At 43.6% G+C, this 23726-nt stretch overlaps 1 protein-coding gene across 1 annotated transcript in view; it reads left to right on the plus strand.

Annotated features, from left to right (window-relative positions):
• Nucleotides 1-23726, plus strand: part of CDS1 (CDP-diacylglycerol synthase 1) — a 52637-nt gene that overhangs the window by 17042 nt on the left and 11869 nt on the right. The window contains exons 2-6 of the mRNA XM_069978198.1: nt 9989-10119; nt 11362-11458; nt 14541-14638; nt 17759-17898; nt 18892-18950. Coding sequence (XP_069834299.1) covers nt 9989-10119; nt 11362-11458; nt 14541-14638; nt 17759-17898; nt 18892-18950 — 525 coding nt within the window. The remainder of the gene's footprint in view (nt 1-9988; nt 10120-11361; nt 11459-14540; nt 14639-17758; nt 17899-18891; nt 18951-23726) is intronic.

Consider the following 23726-nt stretch of genomic DNA (forward strand, 5'->3'; position numbering starts at 1 on the left):
GACATAGTGAACAGCTCACACACAGTTTTCTGTGTCTTTAGCAGAAAGTGGCAGGCTCAGAACTGGCGGAAGGTGACAGTATTTTGGTGCATTAGTTCAGGGTGAGCTTAGCTTTAGGGTTAGTTCAATAAAATTTCCTAGGGTAGGAGAGACTTGGCTTAGGATTGGTAATACTTAGAATTCTAGTCCATAAATTCGGACGACGTGCAACGGATCAAATTATCAGAACTGCCAGCATCATGCATCATTATGATACCGGGAGTTCGAAAAATCTTCATGGTACTGTACTGACTAGATATGAGCAAATTTACAGTAATAACAAAGCAAGATGGCTAATGATACATGATGCCGGGAGTTCCCAATAATCTTGTTTGGTTGCACACCATCTGCATATAAGGACTGCGCACAAAACATGGGAATAAGACTCAAGCACTGTGGGACAGCTATCTTTCCTAGCCAACTACTTATCCTATTACCCAGAGAGTTAACCCTGTCTACCCCTCAGCTATCTAGCACTTCTTCTTACATGCCTTATTGAATCTTGTAGAGCAAGAGGAGGGAAAGCTTGGCTCTCCAGCTGTTGCAAAACTACAACTCCCATCATGCCTGGAGAGCCATGGTTCCCCTACCCCTTGTTGTAGAGCATGACGCATGACCTGAACAGTTTTTATGTTATATAACTTTTATGGTTGCAATTACTATTTTTAAATAAATTTCTGAAAGTAACAAGCTTCTACTCTCATTTAACAGACAATAAAATAAAATGCCTACCTATTATCTGAATAGTTTATTTAACAAGCGGAAGTGAGTCAGATAGTGGAAGACGCCACGCGCAAGAAATGTGTATAGGTCTTCTCCCAATGCCGCTAGGAGGTTACAAGAGAGTGGGCTCTGTGATCGGCCGGTGCCCATAGGTTAGCCATACTCCTCTCTGACAGACAGGTAAAGCCTTATGCAGGATCCTTCACACTTATATTTAAAGGGGTTATCCAATGCTACAAAATAGAGCCATTTTCTTCAGAGACAGCACCACCCTTGTCTCCAGTTTAGGTGGGGTTTTGTAATTCAGTTCCATTGAAGTGAACAGAGCTTAATTGCAAACTTCACCTGAACTGGAGACAAGCATGATATTGTCCCTGGAAGAAAGTGTCCATGTTTCTGTAGCGCTGGATAATGGTGCATTTACACAGACAGATTTATCTGACAGATCTTTGAAGCCAAGGCCAGGAACAGACTATAAACAGGGAACAGGTCATAAAGGAAAGACCTGAGATTTTTCCTCTTTTCAAATCCATTCCTGGCTATGGCTTCCAAAATCTGCCAGATAAATCTGTCTGTGTAAACGCACCATTACCCCTTTTAATGGTTACCAAAAGGCATTACGTGAAAGCCAGGAGAAATGTCTGGTCCCGGCCATACAAAAGGATATGAAAAGACTGGCCAGCTTTATTACAACTAAATCATGTTACAATATCATGTCAATCAGATTGTGGTATATCTCATTGAATGCTATTGTACATGAATTTGTGGGGAGAACGATACAATCCTCGTGCCATAGGTTTAACAGCAGAATCAAAATGTATTGAGGTATTTTGTGTATTTTGAAAAAAACTGATGAAAAACGGATTGCAAAAACTGATGCATTTGTGTGCATCAGTTTTGATCCGTTTTTCCATTGACTTCCATTATAAAAAAAAAAGGATCAAAACGGATCAATTTTTTTTGACTGGCGCAAAAACGTTGCTGACACTATATATTTTTTTTTGTCCGTTAAAAAAAATGGATCCATTAAACGGATTGCAAAAACACAGTGCGAACCCACTCTAACTTAGATGAAATAATCCCATTAGAATCACACCGACTATATAGCAGACAGTGTGCCCAACAGATTTGAACAATGCAAAAAAAAAAAGGTATATTGGAAGTATCTTTTGGGCACCGTTTATTTATTGCATACAAGTCTGCAGTATATACATCCCTCTGCATTTTACCTCTTATATTACACCCAGGGCCGTATTTACCACTAGGTACCCATGGTACGGTGCCTAGGGCAGCACCTTGCAGGGGGGCAGCACCAGGGAGCAGGGGAAAGGTGACAACTTTTTTTTGTAGGGGGGGGGGGGCTGATATGGTGGAATTGTTCAGGTCTGCTATGGCAGTGTTATCCAGTCACAGTATGGCGGTATTGGTCTGGTGTGGTGTTGTTATCCAGTCACAGTATGGTGTTATTGGTCAGGTCTGGTATGGCGGTGTTATTCAGTCACAGTATGGCGGTATTTGTCAGGTCTGGTGTGGCTTTGTTAGCCAGTCACAGTATGGCGGTATTAGTCAGGTCTGGTGTGGCGGTGGTAATTATGACGCTTGGAGCCATTACCAGTCTACCAATCCTGTGGTTAAACAGTTAAAAACCATGGAAAACGCGATTCAGACAATAGGGGAGATTTATCAAACATGGTGTAAAGTGAAACTGGCTTATGCTGCGTTTACACTGAATGATTATCGTTCAAATTTGCACGATAACGATCGAATTCGAACGATTATCGTACGTGTAAACGCAGCGAACGATCAAACGACGAGCGAGAGATGGTTCATTTTGATCTTATAACATGTTCTTAAATCGTCGTTCGCAAAAAATTCGCAGATCGCTCCGTGTAGCCGTTCACCGATTTAACCTATGTGTGAGATAGGCTTAAGCTATGGCAAAACGATTTTTCCCGACGATATAGCGTTCCGTCTAAACGCTGATCATTATAAAAAAAAAAGTTACTTCGAAATCGTTAATCGTACGATCGGGCGAATTATCGCTCTGTGTACCCGCAGCATTAGTTGCCCCTAGCAACCAATCAGATTCCACTTTACATTCCTCAAAGATTCTTTGGAAAATGAAAGGTGGAATCTGATTGGTTGCTAGGGGCAACTGAGCCAGTTTCACTTTACACCATGTTTGATAAATCTCCCCTCATGTTTCTACATGAAGAAAAATGCATGTGGCAGAAACCATTCTCCCCCACGCTCCCAAGATGAGGCGTCTTCAGGGTTAGTTCCCAGGGCAGCAGCAGTTGTTAATACGGCCCTGATTACACCACCTACAACTATAGAACCAGTAGTCAATGCCATTAGTTACCCCTCTCCGACATGGTTTAGTTGCCCCTAGCAACCGATCAGATTCCACTTTTCATTCCTCATAGGCTCTTTGGAAAATGAAAGGTGGAATCTGATTGGTTGCTAAGGGCCATGTTTCATAAATCTTTGATAATACTTTGTACTCAAAATGGCACCAAGTGTTGTGCGTCTGCGGTCTGTTTATTCCAGACTCAATCCATTGCTCTTAGTGCCATCTCCCATTACTCCAGCCTTTCCAGGTGCAGATTCTCCAACACAGCAAATTCTGTGAGAAATAAGAGATTAATATTTCATAGAGAAGTGATGACAAGTCTTCTTTAAATTGGTTGTACAAGGATACAGAAAAAAAGAAAGCACCACACCTGCACAGGTTATGTATGTGGTTTTATAGGTCACCCCTCTTCATTTCAATGGAGCTGAGCTGCAGTGAACAGATACAAATCCATGGACAGGTGTGGTGTTTCTGGACAAAAGCCATGTTTTTCTTATCCCCTTATACAACATGCTTTTATTTGACCATAGAAGTCTAATTGCGATTTAAAGTCATATTGTCACCTCCCCCCCCCCCCCACACACTTATTTCATTTTATTGGTTAACAGTGTCACCCAGGTTGGGGCTTCACAGCAATGGGGCCTATATATATATATATATTCCTGCTGGGGAGAAGAAGCCAAACTGCCATGAAGCCCCACCTAGGTGACAGTGTCCACTGATGAAATGAAGCCATTTTAATGCTATGTTCACACTACGTGAACACCCGGCTGTTCCGTGACCCCGTAATTAAGTACCGGCCGGGTGATCTTTCCGGCCGCGGAGCTCTGATGCGGGCCCATCAGCGCGCGCCCGCATCAGAGCTTCACATAGCCCACAGTGAAGCAAGCGGCCGGAGCCGCTCGCTTCACTGTGTCAACTGACAGGTCAGTTTTTTCCGGCGCCACATGGGATCCCGGCCGGAGCGCATACGATGTGTGTACGCTCCGGCCGGGATCCCATTGAAAATAAGGCTATGTTCCACCCCTAAAAACTATGGCCGTAGTTCTGCGGCGAGAACTACAGCCGTAGTTTTACGTAATGTGAACATAGCCTAAAGCAGAAAGAAGACACAGACAAGTGTTATACAGGTCTATATGGAATGTGCAGCATCTAAGCTTGTGGATGGTGCAGAGAACCGCACATAGAGTAAAGGGGAAGGGGGGGTGACAATATCACTTGAAGGGTAGCTTCACACGTACTGGATCCGCAGCGCATTTCACACTGCATGTTTGCAGTGAAATCCGCTGCGGATCCTGCTAGTGTGAAGTGAATGGGTCACATACCCACAGTGGAATTTTTATTCCGCTGCCAGTATGTGACCCGGCCCCTTTAACCGGCCGGAGCATACATTACCTGCTCGGCGCCGCGGCTGTGTGACAGACTCCCACACAGCCACCGCGCCGAGCAGGTAATGTATTCTCCAGGCCGGGGGCTGCGGGATGCGGGGGGTTAAAGGGGCCGGGTCACATACTAGCAGCGGAATGAAAATTCCGCTGTGGATATGTGACCCATTCACTTTATACTACCAGGATCCGCAGCGGATTTCTCTGCAAACTCGCAGCATGAAATCTGCGTGAAACGTGTGAAGCTACCCGAAAGAAGTAAAAATAAAAAAAAACAAGCTACTGACCTGCCGTTCCTCCATCATAATTGCAAACTTAATATCCACTAATATCAGTAGTGTACACAGCCCCCGCTGTATATGAATAGTGGACACAGCCCCCCGCTATATATCAGTAGTGGAAACAGCCCCCTGCTATATATCATTAGTGGACCCAGCCCACCGCTATGTATTAGTAGTGGACCCAGCCCACTGCTATGTATCAGTAGTGTACACAGCCCCCCGCTATATATCAGTAGTGGACACAGCCCCCGCTATATATCAGTAGTGTACACAGCCTGCCGCTATATATCAGTAGTGTACACAGCCCCCCGCTGTATATCAGTAGTGGACACAGCCCCCCGCTGTATATGAATAGTGGACACAGCCCCCCGCTATATATCAGTAGTGGACACAGCCCCCGCTATATATCAGTAGTGGACACAGCCACCGCTATATATCAGTAGTGTACACAGCCCCCCGCTATATATCAGTAGTGGACACAGCCCCCGCTATATATCAGTAGTGGTCACAGCCCCCCGCTATATATCAGTAGTGGTCACAGCCCCCCGCTATATATCAGTAGTGGTCACAGCCCCCCGCTATATATCAGTAGTGTACACAGCCTGCCGCTATATATCAGTAGTGTACACAGCCCCCCGCTGTATATCAGTAGTGGACACAGCCCCCCGCTGTATATGAATAGTGGACACAGCCCCCCGCTATATATCAGTAGTGGACACAGCCCCCCGCTATATATCAGTAGTGGACACAGCCACCGCTATATATCAGTAGTGTACACAGCCCCCCGCTATATATCAGTAGTGGACACAGCCCCCGCTATATATCAGTAGTGGTCACAGCCCCCCGCTATATATCAGTAGTGGTCACAGCCCCCCGCTATATATCAGTAGTGGTCACAGCCCCCCGCTATATATCAGTAGTGGTCACAGCCCCCCGCTATATATCAGTAGTGGTCACAGCCCCCCGCTATATATCAGTAGTGGTCACAGCCCCCCGCTATATATCAGTAGTGGACAGCCTGCCGCTATATATCAGTAGTGGACACAGCCTGCCGCTATTTATCAGTAGTGGACACAGCCCCCCGCTATATATCAGTAGTGGACACAGCCCCCCGCTATATATCAGTAGTGGACACAGCCCCCGCTATATATCAGTAGTGGACACAGCCCCCGCTATATATCAGTAGTGGACACAGCCCCCGCTATATATCAGTAGTGGACACAGCCCCCCGCTATATATCAGTAGTGGACACAGCCCCCCGCTTTATATCAGTAGTGGACACAGCCCCCGCTATATATCAGTAGTGGACACAGCCCCCGCTATATATCAGTAGTGGACACAGCCCCCGCTATATATCAGTAGTGGTCACAGCCCCCCGCTATATATCAGTAGTGGACACAGCCCCCGCTATATATCAGTGGACACAGCCCCCGCTATATATCAGTAGTGGTCACAGCCTGCACCTTTATCCCATGTAACGCTCCATTCCCCTCCATTGCCTGCTGCTGCTGCTGGTAGAATGTATAACTGGCTGCCATGGCTGAAGTGAGAAAGCTTTTATTCTGCTCTTATTATCATTGGGACCATTTCCCACGTCTGGTTATGGGGTGAATGTGCTGGTAATCCTTCCATGGAAGCCTGTCAGTGACTATCAGCAGGTGACTCAGGCCGTACTGTAGTCGTGTCATCTTCCTCAATTGCACAAGATTGACCCAATTATGGTCTGGTATCTAAATACATGTTGTTCAGCAGTTTCTTAGATGTTTCATAGATTAAGTCGCTGAATGTTGGCTACACCTACACTCCACCTTTACAGCCACATAAGTGATCAGTGTTTCTGGAATGTTCTGCTAATAATAGGCAAGGCTGCAGGAAGCTTCTCAGGCCCTGTTCACACTATCACAGACCTGGGCATCTCCTGCTTAGATCTAAGGGCCCTATTACACGGGACCATTATCGTGCGAGAAATCATTATATCGTTCAAATTTAAATGATAATTGTTCTGTGTAATTGCAGGCAACGATTGAAAAAGCGTTTGTGTGTCGTTGATTTAGATCTGAACCTAAAATCATCGCTAATCGTTCGCTGTAATTCCACATTCGTTCACTTAAGTTCCGCATTTTTTCACTAATCTTTCAGTGTAATAGACAATTGTCTATTGTTTTGCTGGGATCAGATGGAGTAAACGATCGTAGTAACGATCGTAACTAATGGTGCGTTTACACAGACAGATTTATCTGACAGATTTGTGAAGCCAAAGCCAGGAACAGACTGTAACCAGTGAACAGCTCATAAAGGCTTGACTGGCATTTCTCCTCTTTTGCAATCCATTCCTGGCTTTGGCTTCAAAAATCTGTCAGATAAATCTGTGTAAACGCACCCTAACCATTATCGTTCTGTGTAATAGGGTGAACGATTTCAGGCTAACGATAAACAATCTCGTTTGCAATCATTTATTGTTAGGGTGCTGTCACACAGAAAGATTATCTGCGAAAGATTTGAAGCCAGAGCCAGGAACAGACTATAAACAAAGATCAGGTCATAAAGGAAAACCTGAGATTTTTTCTCTTTTCAAATCCATTCCTGGCTTTGGCTTTAAATCTTTGGCAGATAATCTTTCTGTGTAAATGGACCCTCAGTCGTTAATTGCTTAGTCGAGATGAGCTAACCGGGTTCGGGTTTGAGTCCATCCGAACCCGAACTTTCGGCATTTGATTAGCGGTGGCTGCTGAACTTGGATAAAGCCCTAAGGCTATGTGGAAATCATGGATATAGTCATTGGCTGTATCCATGTTTTCCAGACAACCTTAGAGCTTTATCCAAGTTCAGCAGCCACCGCTAATCAAATTCCGATTGTTCGGGTTTGGATGGACGCAAACCCGAACCCGGTTCGCTCATCTCTATTGCTTAGTGTAATAGGACCCTAAGAGCCAGTAAGAGAGGGGGCCACTCTCAGGTGCTAAACAATGCAGCATTCTCAAAATGCTATATAACATGTATAGAAAGCATGGGACCTAGTGTTTCATAAGTTCCGATTTAAATAGCACTCCACTCGAACACCTAAAGTAAAAGCCTGATAAGTTAGGTAGGGCATTGTGCGTGTGCAGCCGTCAATGTAGAGTGTAAAGGGGTCTCCTGAACTACCACCGAAAGATGATGTTGGTGGCGATAAGGGTTGGATATGATGGAAAATCACCACCCGGTCCCTTTGTTCTGGGAGAGATAAGCCACAGCCAGAGCTCTCTGGCTGCAGCTTACACCTTCTTATAAAGAAAACTGGAATGCTCGACCTCACCGACTGTTTCTGTATATGAGGAGGACCGGCGCCAGAGAGATAACAAGAGAGTGTATGGCCACCTTGGAAGAGAGATACTGTGGAGGGGTTCAAAAGCACCTAGTCCTGTTCTCTCTTTGTCCCCAAGTTAAGTGGTTTGCAAACAGGCCTGTCCATGGGAAAGGCTTATGTGTATGGCCAGCAGGAGTCATTGAAAGGGTTTTCTGAGTCTGCACTGTTTGCATACATCTTGTCCATGGAGGAGATGTATGTGAGTGGCTCTCGTGTCTGGATGTACTGCATACTCTTGTGGATATAACCCTTGAGATCGTAGATTGGGGACAAGAGGTGCCATTCTTTGCTCTCTAGTAAACCTGTGTATATAAATGGCTTTTTTTATTATAACTTGGGTATATTGTTACAGCTTATGCCCATGTATTATTCTGTGGACTCTGCATTCATCACGCTTGCTGGCTAACATCTGTGGCCTGGCTACCCATCTCCACTAAGTTGAACACCCACTTGGTGTACAGGCCAATAGTCATTCCGTGTAATAGGGCCTTTAGGTTGGTTTCACACAGGACAGTTTTATGGAAAACTACCATTGCAGTTTTTGTCCCAAAGCCAGAAGTGGATTCAAATTGGATGGACAATATAAAGAGGGGACTTGTACTTCTCTTTTCTGTTGGATCCACTTCTGGTTTTGGCACAAAAGCTGCAGTGGCGGTATTCCGGCATAATAAAGACAATATCGGCTGAAGAAACGATCATTGACTGATCAATTTCTTTTAACATCAGCCATGCATTGCCCTCAACCGGTAACTACATCATTATTTTTACACCAAAGCAAGGGTTGCACGGACATCGCTATCGATATATACTGTACTTGCTGCACGATGATTGAGCCGTGTAAAAGGCTCAGTACTTACAGTGTAATGTCAGGCTGTGTATTACGGCTCTTAGGCTGTGGAATGTGTTCCAAGCGAGGTGGAAACACTGCCCCCATTTCTCCCCCAATAGCACCATGTTGCATCATCACACGGCTATTGGGGGGAATAGTGGAGCGGTTTCTCCCGCCTTCGGAACGCATTCCACAACATAGCCTCATAATGGGGGATGTGGTTGTAGTCAGAATAAGCTAGGGCTGAGTGATATGGCTAAAAAATGTAATTTTTTTTTTTATTATTCTCAATTTAAATCTCAATTTTATTTTTTTCCCTATTATTCAAAGCGATTTTGATTAATCCGATAGAAAGTTAGGCTGATCTAGTTGGATTTTCCTGACATTTTTTTTTAGTTTCATTATACAGCAAAAGCCATGGTCTTTAAACCGCCTACAACACTTCAGTGGAATCTTAAGGTTGAAAGGCCGACCATGTTTTTGTGTACGTTAAAAAAAACTGATGCGTTTTGATCCCTTATTTTTTTTTTAATAAACCAGGAAGTCAGTGGAAAAACAGATCAAAACAGATCTAGACCTTGCTTTAAAGGGGTTATCCAGTGCTACAAAAACATGGCCACTTTCCCCCTACTGTTGTCTCCAGTTTGGGTGGGGTTTTGAAACTCTGTTCCATTGAAGTAAATGGAGCTTAATTGCAAACCACACCTGAACTGGAGACAACAGTAGGGGGAAAAGTGGCCATGTTTTTGTAGCGCTGGATAACCCCTTTAAAGGGGTACTCTGGTGTTGGGATATAGAAAGTATTATGTCAGACCCACTCAACCAATCACTGACTTTGGCGTTGTCTCGGATTGGCTGATTGGGCTGTCACTGCAGAGACAAGTACATCTGTGGAAGTGTCACGGCAGGAGGACACTGGGGGAGCGTGGAGAAGTAAGCATGACATCTTTATTATTTTCTATATATCAAGTGCCAGTGTTTTTTTTCTCTAATAACCAGAGAAGGCATTCATATATTTGTTTTATTCTACAGGAAACAGTGGAGGACAAATATGCAGAGGCCGATGCCGACTCTGCATTTGAGGCTGATGTTGCAGATGCCCCCGCCCCTGCAGATAGCACCCCGCAGCTGCTCAACAATGCTCTGTCTGGCATGTCATCCAGGTACACAAGTCTATGTCTGTCAGGAATTTAAATCAGCTCTGGAAAACTGTTTATTTTTTTATTGTTAATTCTCGAATGATTACAGTAAAATTGATATACAGCTCTTTAAGCTGGAAAGAAAACAACATTTCTGTTACTAGTTGATTTGAAAAAAAAAAAAAAAAAGTATTTTTCACCATCTAAGGAATGGTACCAGTAGTTTAAGAGGGGTCAGTTGGTACAGATTAGCTTTAAGATCAAGGAATACAGGAATGAGAGCTATCTTTTTTTAGAAGCACAGATTTTGTTTTCAGGGGTCACGTGCCATTTGTAGAACCATTGTGCTACCAGTACAGCGAAAACTGCATTTTGGCATTTTGGCAGCGATGGTGCAAAGTGAAAGTTAAAATGTCCAGTTCCTGTTATGACAGGTAGCGCCCCCTGCTGTTCCTTGTTCTGCTGATTTTTGGATCAACCTTCCTATAGACTCAAAAGTCCCATTGCTGGACCTCTCACCAGGAGCATTGATATTAGAGATGAGCAAACCTCGAGCACACTTGGGTCCGTCTGAATTAGAGCGTGTGATGTTTGATTACCAGTGGCCGAAGAACTTTGATGCAGCATTAGGGAGTCCAGGAGAACATGGATATAGCTGTATCTGTGTTACCAACTTCTTCAGCCACCGGTAATCAAATGCTACACGTTAGGTCCCGTGCACACAGAGCAAGAGCGGCGGAATTGCCAGCCTCCATGTCATAATGACGCTCTATGGGAGGCTCGCTGGCCTCTTCTCTCCGCGTAGAAGAATAAACATGCTCATTCTTCAGCGCCGGGAGATGCAGCGCGCGAGCCTCCCATAGACTGTCATTATGACACGGAGGCTGGCAGCATTCCGTAGCGGACAATTCTTCCGCTCTTGCTCTGTGTGCATGAGGCCTTAGAGTTCAGACGAACCCAAGCATGTATATTTGTACTACACAGAAATTCATAGACATTTATTGCTCTCTTTTAGAGAGAATAGATCTATGTGTAGTACTATTTTTATCTCCCGTTACATATACCGGCTTATAGAAATGTATAAAGGAAATATGTGATGGATAAAATTGTGTGATCTCGGAGAAGATGATTCAGGGAAATGAGATCCCATAGCTCTATGTATTTGTGAGATCTCTGAGTGTAAGAGACTACCGTATTTTCTGTACTGGTCAGATAGCTACCGTAATTATGTTAATAGCTGACTTGATATTGTGTTTTACATTTCAGATGGAAAAACTGGTGGATTCGAGGAATTTTCAGTTTAACAATGATTGCATTGTTTTTCTTTCTCATCTACTTGGGTCCTGTTATGCTGATCATTTTGGTACGTTCTCCAGCTTATTTACAATTTAAACTGGTTAGTAGGGTTAGAAAAGCAGGTGTTCTCTACAGACAGCAGCGAGTTTGTGCACAAGCCGGATCTTATATTGCAGTTTAGCTCTGGTATACTTGGATGGAGCGGAGTTGACTACAGTGGCCTTTAAATGAACCCAGAACTAAAATAGTTTCTGTTTCAGAAATACCTTTCCCACTCCCTTTTTTTTCCTTTGTTTTGATACATGACTTGCACTGAATGTTCACTGTATTAGAGACACCAATCTACTGCCTACTCCAAGAGATGAAATATTTTATGGAATTAAAGAGGAACGCCAACGAAATTTTTTTTTTTTCATATCAACTGGTGTCAGAAAGTTATGTAGATTTGTGCATTACTTTTATTTAAAAATCTTCAGTCTTGCAGTACTTATCAGCTGCTGCATGTCCTGCAGGAAGTGGTGTATTCTTTCCAGTCTAACACAGTGCTCTCTGCTGCTGTCCAGAGCAAGTTCCCATACAAAACCTCTACTGCTCTGGACAGTTCATGTCATGGACAGAGGTGGCAGCAGAGAGCACTGTGTCAGACTGGAAGAAATACATCACTTCCTGCAGGACATAATCCATAAGAGGAGCTGTCATGTTCCTGGAACCAATCCATGACTTTACGACCCTAGTGGCATGATGCATTTTACTGCTGAAAGTGTCCTTCTGTTTTTGGGTAAACAGCTGCCATGACGCCTGCTGTACAGATGTTCATCCAAAGGTATCATAGGACCCAGTCATGTGCCAGGCAAACATTCCCCATACCATTATGCCAGCTCCACCAGCCTGAACTATTGACAGCTGACAGGATAGGTTCCTTCATTCATGCTGTTTGTGCCAAATTCTGACCCTCCTATCAGCCGGGTGCAATAGAAACCATTCTCAGGTAACTCAAAGCTCCATTGCACGAGATGACCGGGCAAGGTTGACAGTGTTCACCATTCTGGCCCAGCTAGTCTAGCACAATGGTCATGCCTTCTACAACGTCCCATTAGATCACTGGATTTTTCCATTCTAATGTAGAGCCACACTAAAGCTGATCCACATAAAACCTGCTTGCTCGATTTTGTGCTTCAATCCAGGGTCATGCGTCTAACATCAATACTGGGCAATTGCAATAGTGAAAGGGCAGATCCCTAATAAATTGTCCATTCATTGTATACAGTGTATGTATAGTCTGTAATGTCAATATACACCATGTCAGCAGCACAGGATAACTATAAGGGTAAATTCACACAGGCGGATCCGCAGCGGATTTAACGCTGCGAATTCGCAGCTAAAACTGCAGCGGATTGATCCCCTGTGAATTCCAATGCAATTACATACTCGCAGCGGGATTGTCATCCCGCTGCCAGTATGTAAGTGCAGGTAGCATTAACCTCAGCTGCCCGGGATGATACATTATCGGCACTACGATCCGGCAGCATCTGAGGCTCCCGGCCCTGGAGGTCCCGCACAACCAGTGAACGGCCCTGTCACAGTCACTGATTGGCTGCGCGGGACCTCCGGGAGCCTCAGACTCGGCCGGATCGTGGTGCCGGTAATGTATTATCCGAAACGGCGGGGGTTAATGGGGCCGGGACTTGCATACTGGCAGCAATATGCCAATCCTGGAGCCAGTATGTAATCACATTGGAATTCACAAGGGAGGGATCCACTGCAGATTTGGCTGCGAGTTTGCAGTGTCAAATCCGCTGCGGATACGCCCATGTGAATTTACCCTAATGATAATACTGTATAGTGCACATCTCACCGAACCGGACCAGGGTCTGTACAAACAAAATCAAATGGAAGAGGAGACGGCACTTGGTAGAAAAAACTTGGGCTTTATTCACACTGTGCGCAACGCTTCGCCTTTTTCAAGCAGTAGTTAGGTGCCTAAAAGGCTATCTGTTGAAGCCAAAACTTTGCGCACAGTGGGGGAGATTTATCAAACATGGTGTAAAGTGAAACTGGCTCTGTTGCCCCTAGCAACCAATCAGATTCCACCTTTCATTTTTCAAAGAGTCTGTGAGGAATGAAAGTGGAATCTGATTGGTTGCTAGGGGCAACTGGGCCAGTTTCACTTTTATACCTTGTTTCATAAAGCCCATATTATTTCTGCCAAGCGCCCATTACCTATTACCAGGGGAATTATTACCTGGAAATTTTTTTGGGCCATTTAGATTAATAACCATCCTTTTTATCGTGGCTGCTTGTATAGAGAAGCTCTTAGTTCTGCTCATAAATTATGGGTACTCCTCTATTATATCCATTTGCCTCCTCTCTATGATGCCGTATGGACAGGGGTTGTCCTCGTATGAAACCTCTTTAGTAAAATTATTTCCCATGTAATGTTCGGAGTAGGGCAGGGATGGTAAAGCTAATGTTTTGGCTGTCCAGGCATGATGGGAATTGTAGTTTTGCAACACCTGGAGGGCAAAAGGTTCCGCACCCTTGGAGTGGAGGTTATACCCATAACAATAAAATATGGCTGCTTTCTTTTCTTACATAAGGAGAAAGGCTGAACTTGGATCTTCATGTTATCAACCATTGTATAAGGTTGCTGGGTCTTCGTTTTATTATCAGGCAAAGTCCATGTGTGTTCCTGTCCTGTTGTCCCTGGTGTATTCCTGATCTTTAGATTGAATAAGTTGCTCTATACAGGATCGGGCTTCTTTCTACATAATAGTTAAAGGGTTCTTACATGTGCAGTTGGCTGCTTTATTAGGGATGGGCAATAAAACCATTTTGCTTGTGTCTACAGTGCACATGTAGGACTACAGTTTATCAGTTAGGGGCCTATTCCACGGAGCGATAATCGGACGAATCGGACAGATTCTGCCAATTATCGCTCCATGGGATAGAGAGAACGATCAGCCGATGATCGTTCATTTAGGTTCAAACCTAAAATCATCGGTCGCCACCCTAGCAGATCGGCGCTTGTTTACATTATTGATCAGGCCCCCATCGGCCCGTGGAATAGGACCCTTAGACTGGTTGAAGAGGTGGTTCTCATTGGATATCACATACTTTATTGAGCTTATACTTCTTTATCTGTGTTTCAGGTGTCCGCGATCCAGGTGAAATGCTTCCATGAAATAATATCCATTGGGCACAGATTTTACAAGTCTTATGAGCTACCGTGGTTCAGAACTCTAAGTTGGTAGGTAATAAGGTTTCAAGTTCAATGGTTTATTGAGATTGTAAGTATATATGCATACCATAAGTAGCTGGAAACTCGTACATTTTATTTAATGATATCTTACAGTTATACTGTGTCCCTCTGTCACTGTCTGAGCCCCTCTGCTAGTTAGAGCAGCAGGATCCCAGCTGTAATACAGGGCCGGGACTCAGCTGTTATTGCCGGGAACGGAGGTGAGTCCATTAAAGGGAACCAGTCAGTATGATTGTGCTGATATGGTTTCCTCCAGCAACGTATAGATCTATTTGCAGCTCAGGGCATGTACCGGCCGAGGCTTCAGCAGTAGTTTTAGTAAGCAGAAAAATAAGCAGGGAGGGAGAGGGGCAGCAACTAGGAGGCTCAGGAGTAGTTACCACTCTCTGCCTGTCAGTGCGCAGTGCAGGGATGATTGACAGACAAAGAGGCCATTAATGGGTCTCTCTGCCTGTCAGTCATCCCCACACTATGCGGTGACTAGTCCTGGGCGGCTCCCCACTCAGATGACTAGTTCCTGTCCCTCTCCCGACCTCGCACGGCAGAATAAGCCTTCTCTATCTGCTTACTAGAGCTGTTGCTGCAGACGCCGCCAGTACGTGCCGTGAGCTGCAGAGTAGCTCTATACGGTGCTGAAGTGAACCACAATTGTGCTGATTGGTTGCATTTATTGGATCTGACGGGGAGGGAGTCTATTTGCCATGGCATCTGGGAGCCTGATGCATGCGCTTAGGACTGCTAGGGCTATAATGCGTATTAGAGTACAGAAGTGATTTAAAAAAAACAAAACAAACAATAATATATAAAAAGTAATAAAATAAAAAAAATTGCAACATCTTTCCCCCATATTTCTTTTAGGGGCCATTTATATATATTATAATAAATAGAAATATGATAAATATCTCACCTTAAACATCTCTTCTTCCCTTAAACGACTAAACAAATGTAATTTTTTAAAATCTTTCCTCATAACTAAGATGCTCCATTCCCCTTATTAGTTCAGTTGCCGCCTTTGCACCTTTTCCAGCTTCAGGACGTCCTTTCTATGAATGGGGTTCCAGAGATGAACAGCATACTCCAGATGAGGCCGCACCAAAGCTGTCCCTGTCTCAAGAGTCCAGGCCTGTTTTAGTGTATGACAAAATGACAGAACAGCCCAATAAAAACTACTAAAAATACTCCATCATAAAACCATGTTGATTAAAAATTTTTGGAATACAGTGACACAGAAATGCATTTTTGCAAAAAAACAAACAAAATCCCATATTTGTAATTTCTCTGTTTGTACAGACATAATGAAGTTTTAGGGGGGCATCTTTTAGGGTTTGCAGCTAGTACAGACCTTTAAAATGTCGAACATTTCTGCCCAAAGCCCTGGCCTGCACAATAACTGTGTGACTTTTCACTGATCTTCCCCCTCGCTCACCTATTCTGTTGGAAAGGGGGTGCCACATTGCATGGTGGAGGCGTGTCTTACCTTTGCGTAAGATTATGCGTCTTTACCCAGGAGTAAATAGTAACTAAATTAGACGTTACAGACGGGGGGCATTTGACATTAGAGCGGCGTATAAAATGCCACCCTTAATAAATTCTCCCCAAAATGTTATTTTCAGTTCATAGTAAAGGGTATTGAAGAAATGGAGGAGAATTTTTTTTTTGCAAAATTAGCAAAAAAAAAACAACTTCACTGTTGCACTAGTGGTGGTAGCTAGTGCATTTGGTCCAGGCTGTTCCGCAAGTGGATATGCTAGCTGCAGCGGTTAGTGCAGCAGAGAATAGTACCTGGAAAGAACAGGGAATAGCTGAAGACACTGCCAGAAATGGGGAGAGATAAGTGCCAAGTCCCCACTAAGGAGTAGAACACCCGTCATTTTGACAGGTGTTATGCTCTTGTACAGTAAGCAGAGATCTATATAAATGTTTTTAAATCAGCTGGTGTCAGAAAGTTATACATTTATAATAGTAAATTACTTTTAATTAAAAAAAAATCTGCAGTCTTATCAGCTGCTGTATGCCCTGCATGAAGTGGTGTATTCTTTCCAGTCTGACACAGTGCTCTCTGTTGCTACCTCTGTCTGTGACAGGAACTGTCCAAAGCAGGAGAGGTTTTCATTGAGATTTTGAGATTCAATTCCTGACGCCTACAGAGGTGGCAGCAGACAGCATTGTTTTAGACTGGGAAGAATGCACCACTTCCTACAGGACATACAGCAGCTGATAAGTTCTGGAAGACTTGAGATTTTTAAATAGAGGTAATTTACAAATGTATCGACACCAGTTGGTTTGAAAAGAAGAATTTTCTTTAGAGTACCTTTTTAACATTTCTCTTGACAATTTTCTACCTTTTTATATGCAGATCAAATATATAGTGTAGGTATGAAATAATTACTGTTACATAATACTAACTGTATTAACACTGTACTTGTAATTTTAACATTTCTTTATGACCTTTTAATTTGTGTTAAGAAAAAATATATATATCTTTGCTACAATACAGTATGAAATTGAAGTGATTTCTTATTCTACAGCAAGGTCTATACATTTTTGTTGTGCCCTCTCTTTCTTCACAAGCCAAGCAGGGGCTGAGACATTGTTATGTATTGGAAGTCTGTGTTTCCGCTTTGAAGGCTTGGCGTGCTCCTTCAGGATTTCTTCTTTCAATTAAGATTAAATGAGGCCAGAACACAGTGTGACCCAGACAGAATGTTAACACACTGCGTGAAGAGCCTGTTCTTGTTCTGCCGCTGGGGTGTAGCTAGCAAACTTTACATTTGGCCCAGGTTTCTGAAACCGGATCACCGAAGCTTTCTTATATGCAGAATGCGTCAATTAGAGCAGCAGATTATTAGGCATTTCCGTATCACTCATTACCCGATATCTATATAAAAATAGAATGGAAGGTTACCCTATTTATTGTATTGTACCTTATGGTCACACTACAGCCTCAGCCCAAATATCATCCCGTACAGCCGAACCAAAAGATGATTTTCGTGTGTAGTATGCATGTTATTACTGTGAGGCGACTAAACTGCTCCATGCTATCTGCTATGCACACATCAGTATTGCTTGCATCTGTCGGATTGTAAACCCTTATGTCTTCTATTTTAGGTACTTCCTTCTGTGTGTTAACTATTTTTTCTACGGGGAGACTCTGGCGGACTATTTTGCGACATTTGTACAAAGGGAAGAATCTCTTCAATTCCTTATCCGCTATCATCGCTTTATATCATTTGCACTTTATGTCATAGGTGAGTTGTCATAGTATACTAGATGCATCATTTATATTTCTGTGTACAAAACCTATACTTACCCCCCTCGCTTCCCTGACATCTGTGTCAGCCCCCCACCATGCTGCAGCTCCTTGTGCCTATGTTCCACAAGCCTCTTTCTGCTCAGCCATTCAGATGGGGGGGGGGGGGACACTGCAGCCACTCATTGGCTTAGTGCAAAAGGTCCTTCTGTGACACAGACACAAGTAAGTGGAGCACAGCAGGCGATCGACATGAAGATAGTGGGTGCAGCAAAAGGGGTAAGCATAGTTTTTTTTTTTCCTATAGCAAAAAATCTGAATACCTAATTAAGGGGTACTCTGGCAAAATATTCTCTTTTAAATTAACAGGACATACAGTAGTTGATAAGTAATGGAAGACTTGAGATATTTAAATGGAAGTAATGTACAACTCTATATAACTTTCTGACACCAGTTTATTTGAAGAAAGAAAAAAAAAAAGAATTCACTAGAGTACCCCTTTAATGCCAAAGTCCCTAGCTGTTCAGGAACAATCTTAGATGACTTTTATTTTAACATAATATGCAACATTTAAAGGGTTTAAGTCTGGTTTTAAGTAAAAGTTTTAAATGTCAGCTCAAAACAGCTTCTTTTCCTTTGGGGAGGGGTGTGTGTGTGTGTGTGGGGGGGGGGGTCCAGTACATCTGGGTATTATAAATCAGCTGTTTGATTAAAGTGGGGATGGTGTAATGCTTTATTTCACCCATGGTGGCGCTGCAAGACAATCAACCACTTGGTGGCAGATTCTCCTACAGATTATAGCTGATGTCTGGACTTGGACACCTGACTAGCATGTGGTTAGGAGACACTTCTAACATTTGTCTAGTTATTTGGCAGTGACATTGTATCCATGTGTCTATTTGCTTTATACACACACCACTTTAGGTGTTTGCTCTCAGCAGATACACAAATCTATGAAGACATTTCACTGTGTTATTTCTCTGTCACACAGGTTTCTGTATGTTTGTATTGAGCCTAGTGAAGAAGCACTACCGTCTCCAGTTTTACATGGTTTGTATTGATTCCTCTTTAAAAAAAAAATAAAAAATCTGTTTTTTTTTTCTTGCCTAATGATAGCCCTTATGCCTTAAAGGGGTAATCCTTATCTTTCAAATCAACTGATTTCAGAAAGTTATATAGATTTGTTATTTATTTCTAATAAAAACGCTGTCTGAGACTGTTACTGTGCAGAGCAGGAGAGGTTTTCTATGAGTATTTGCTAATGCTCTGGACAGTTCCTGACATGGACAGAGATGTCAGAAGAGAGCACTGTGTCAGACTGGAACATGTAGGACATGCAGCAGCTGATAAGTATGGGAAGGTTTGACATTTTTAATTACAAGTCATTTACAAATCTATATAACTTTCTGAAACCAGTTGATTTTAAAGAAAAGATTTTCGCCGGAGTACACCTTTTAACATGTTAAGAATAGTGCATATGCCTAAGTCTGCATTTATTCATTTAATTCAGGGATCTCTGGAAAGATTAGGGCCTCAGTAAAGATTAGAGAGCTAGAAAATTAAACTAAACTTTTAGACTTCACCTCCTTTCAAAACCTGAAGTTTTCACTGAAGCTGGGTTATTATTCCAGAAAGTAGTCACCTATCGAATTCTCCACCTACTGTAGGGAAAATAAGTTTTTATACCCTGCCGATGTTTGGAAGTTTTCCCATCTACATAAAATGGAGAGGTGGGTAATTGTATAGTAGTTATATTTCACTATACAGAAGCTAGAAAGAAAAATCCAAAAAAATCACATTGTTTGTTTGATTCTTAAATTATTATGCATTTTATCGCATGGAATAAGTATTTGATACAATAGAAAAACAGAAGTTAATATTTGGTCCAGAAACCTTTGTTTGCAGTAATTGAGGTCAGACGTTTCCTGTAACTCTTTACCAAGTTTGCAGACACTACAGCAGGGACTGTGTCCCCCTCCTCCATACAGATCTTCCACAGCTCTTTCAGGTTTCAGCAACCTTCAAAGACTTTCTATTAGGTTCAGGTGTGCAGACTAGTTAGGCCACTCCAGGACCTTGGAATGCTTTTTATGGAGCCGCTCCTTAGTGGCCCTGGCTGTGTTTTTGCGTCATTGTCATGCTGTAAGACCCAGCCACGACCCATCGTCAATGCTCTGAGGGCAGGAGGTTGTTGGCCAAAATCTCACAATACATGGCCCCATCCATCCTCTCTTCAATAAGGGGCACTTGTCCTGTCCCCTTTGCAGAAGAGCTCCCCCCAAAGTATGATCTTTTCACCCCCATGCTTTACGGTCGGGACTGTGTTCTTTGGGTTGTACTTATCCTCCTTCCTCCAAACATGGCAAGTGGAGTTGATATCAAAAAGTTTTATTTTGGTCTCACATGACCTTCTCCCATGCCTCCTCTAGATTATGCAGATGGTCACTGGCAAACTAAAACATTACGCCTGGACATGTGCTGGCATGAGCACATTTTTTAAATCCCCCTAGGGGACTATTACAAGCAATCATTAGATTGCATATATTAATCAATGCTATGCCATTGCATAGCATTGATCAATATTATCGGCGCTCTGCTCATAGAGTGTTTTATTTTTGTATTACCAGACTGCTGATCAGACCACAAGGAAACTAATTGAGACCGATCAGGTACTTTTCCTGTCCCTTAAACGCAGCAGTTGCTATAGATTGCTGCATTTAAGGTGGTAATAACAGGCAGTAGCGTGATCTTGGCTGCCTTTCATTATGTACGGCTTTTACGACAGGAACTTTTATATACGTTCCTACTCCATCAGGCACCAGTACTAGAAATGTATATAGCTATATGGCTGACGTGAAGGGGTTAACAATAGAAGGACCTACAGTAGCGACATTGCAGAGCATTCAATGTGAGGGAACACTGTAGGCATATACATTGTCACTCTTCACCTGTGCACGGTCACTTGCTGAGGAATGTAAATGCACTGAACCGAGTCTAGCAGATATAGCCCAGTGGTTGTGAAATGTTAATAAGTGACTGAGAGACCAAATAAATTATTCTGCCTTATGGCTTCAGATACCACCAGACAACCCACATTGCTTATAGGGAACCTGTCACTCCCGCACCCAGTGCGGAACCCACCCGAACCCGATAGAGCCCTCCATACTTACCCACTCTTGCTGCTCCCGATGCTGGTGCCACCGATGAGAAATTGCCGCCCGCTCGTCCACCCCTAATATGCAAATTAGAAGAAATAAGTCTGATGTCCATACAATCGCTGTTTTAAAAAGGCCACTATTGCCTTCCAGTTCTCTACAAGAACAGAAGATTAGTGAAGCCTCTAGGGGGCAGAGCTGTTCTCTGTGCCCTTCCTCCATTTCCAGGCTTTGTGTAAAGTGCTCCATGATCTGTGATTTGCAATTGAATATGTTATGTGTTACTATTATCTCCTCTTTGTTATGCTGTAGTGCTGGTGGAAATGCAATAAACATATTGGCACTGTGCTGGGTATAATTTACAGTAAATTATTATAGGTGGCATTTGGAAAGAGAAGGTGTTACTGATGCACTGGCTTTGCATGGTGCTATGTGAGCAGAAACCTAAGAAACAGAAGCAGCACAGGAAGAAGGGGTACTGAGCAATAAACTGTGGCCACTGCCGACAAGCAGGGAGAGTCCACTACAGCCCTGTGGACATACAGCAGTAGGAGTGGAGGGAAACTTTTACTTTTGGGGACTGTGTGAATCATGCAGAGCAGGCAGCTAGCCGTTGCTTAGCTCAGGCTTTCTGAGACTCTGCCCTAATATGCACATAATAGTAGCTACGTCCCACTGTTACTTCCAGTAATCTGATTACAAGTGCACTGATGCAAGTACACAAAGCAGCATTGATCAGTAAAATCGGTGCTCGCCTTTACACAGCACATTAAATAATCAAGCGGCTGGACCACAGGAATGATCCTTGTATCATTCGTGCAGCCATGGAAACTGACAGCACAGATATGTATATATGCGTGCTGTCAGTTTCCAGATCACACAAGCAGTGCATACTTACCTTTTGCTTGGCTGTATGATCTGGTATTCCACTTTCCAGCTACCATGTCCTGCTCTCCGGGTGCCCCTCTGTCTCCTCCAAAATGATTGACAGCAGGGGCGATTGCAGGAGAGCTCAATGGGAGAGCCAGAAAGCGGGATGCTGGATCACACAGCAGCACTGACGGAAAGTATTCACTGCATGTGTGATCTGGAAACTGACAGAACAGACATATGCATGTCCGTGCTTTCCGTTTCCCCTTGCTACTGGCTGTCCATCCCCTTGGGCTGTGGTGCAAAAGACGTGATCAGCTGAGGATCAGGCTTTACTTTTACACTCAAAAAAGGTGCAACAGCAACCCACAGGTGTAAGGGCTTACCATATATTCTCCTCCCAGCGTACACACGGTAAACACCTATTCTGTAGATATTAAAAATTTAAATATTAATTTTTTTTTTTTTAGAAAAGTGAGGATCTTAGCAAACCATTTGATCAAACAGAGTGTACCATGTCGCCAACGTTAAGGCGTCCTCGAGACATGGTCCCATTTTCACACTAGCAATGGCCTCTCCTGGGCTGAATAAGCCTACAACTGGGCAGATAGGAGCCAAATGATCTCTTTTATAGCAGCCTTGGGACATGGGTGGAGTGCAAGCCAACAGGAGGTAGCCACACCCCCCACATTCAACAGAAAAAAGGGAAATTTTGGCAGCACACCTACTCTGTAGATATTAAAAATTTAAAATATAACATTTTTTTTTTAGAAAAGTGAGGATCTTGGCAAACGATTTGATCAAACAGAGTGTACCATGTCGCCAACGTTAAGGCGTCCTCGAGACATGGACCCTTACTTTTACACTGGCTGATTATCGGCCAAAAAACAATCCTGGCCAAGAGACAGATTTCTCTTATCGGGTAGTAGACTGCAGATTGCAGAAAAGTGAGATACCTATTAGCCAAAATATTGGAGGTGTGTTTGGGGGTAGAATTGGTGACATTATACACATCTACAAAAGCTTTTGGTCCCCAATAAAATACAAAAATGCAACAATAAATGAAACTAAGTTATTGAGCCAAAAAACTGCTAATAAAAACAGTTAAAATCCTACGAACGTGGAGGAAGGAGGAAACATGGAGGACGGGACAGATGGGACGGATGGCTAGGGCAAATGCCAAAGTGCAAAGTGCTGATACAAATGAAAATAGAAAATGCAGCATGTGCAACACAAGTAATATACAGTACGACTCGCTAACATCCACTGTTCCTACCCCCACAACTTACTACTTCCTCAGGGGGTTTCATGTAGCAGTCACCTAAACTTAAAGGAGAAGTCTGGGCAGACCTATTTTTATCAAGTGGCGGGTAAGCGGAGGATAAAAGAAATAACGTGCTCTCACCTCCCCGCTCCCAGCTCTGGTGGGCGCATACCACTTATGCGATTGCCAGGTTCCCGGACGCTTCCTAATCTGAGTGGGAACCCGGGATGTGTCAGGTCGGCTTAGCCAGTCATCGGCCGTAGTGGGGTCCCCACTCAGACCAGAAAGGGTTCCTGGTACAGAGCCAAGGACAGCAGACCCCAGTCCGGGAGCCAGGGAGGTGAGAGCATGTAATTTCTTTTATCCTCCCCTTCCCCGGCACTTTTATCCTTCCCCCTTCCCCGACACTTTTATCCTTCCCCCTTTCCCGGCACTTTTATCCTTTCCCCTTCCCCGGCACTTTTATCCTTCCCCTTCCCCGACACTTTATCCTCCCCTTCCCCGACACTTGTGAAAGTCTGCCCAGACTCCTTCTTT

Source organism: Dendropsophus ebraccatus, chromosome 7 (genome assembly GCF_027789765.1).
Source record: "Dendropsophus ebraccatus isolate aDenEbr1 chromosome 7, aDenEbr1.pat, whole genome shotgun sequence".
Classification (NCBI taxonomy): domain Eukaryota; kingdom Metazoa; phylum Chordata; class Amphibia; order Anura; family Hylidae; genus Dendropsophus; species Dendropsophus ebraccatus.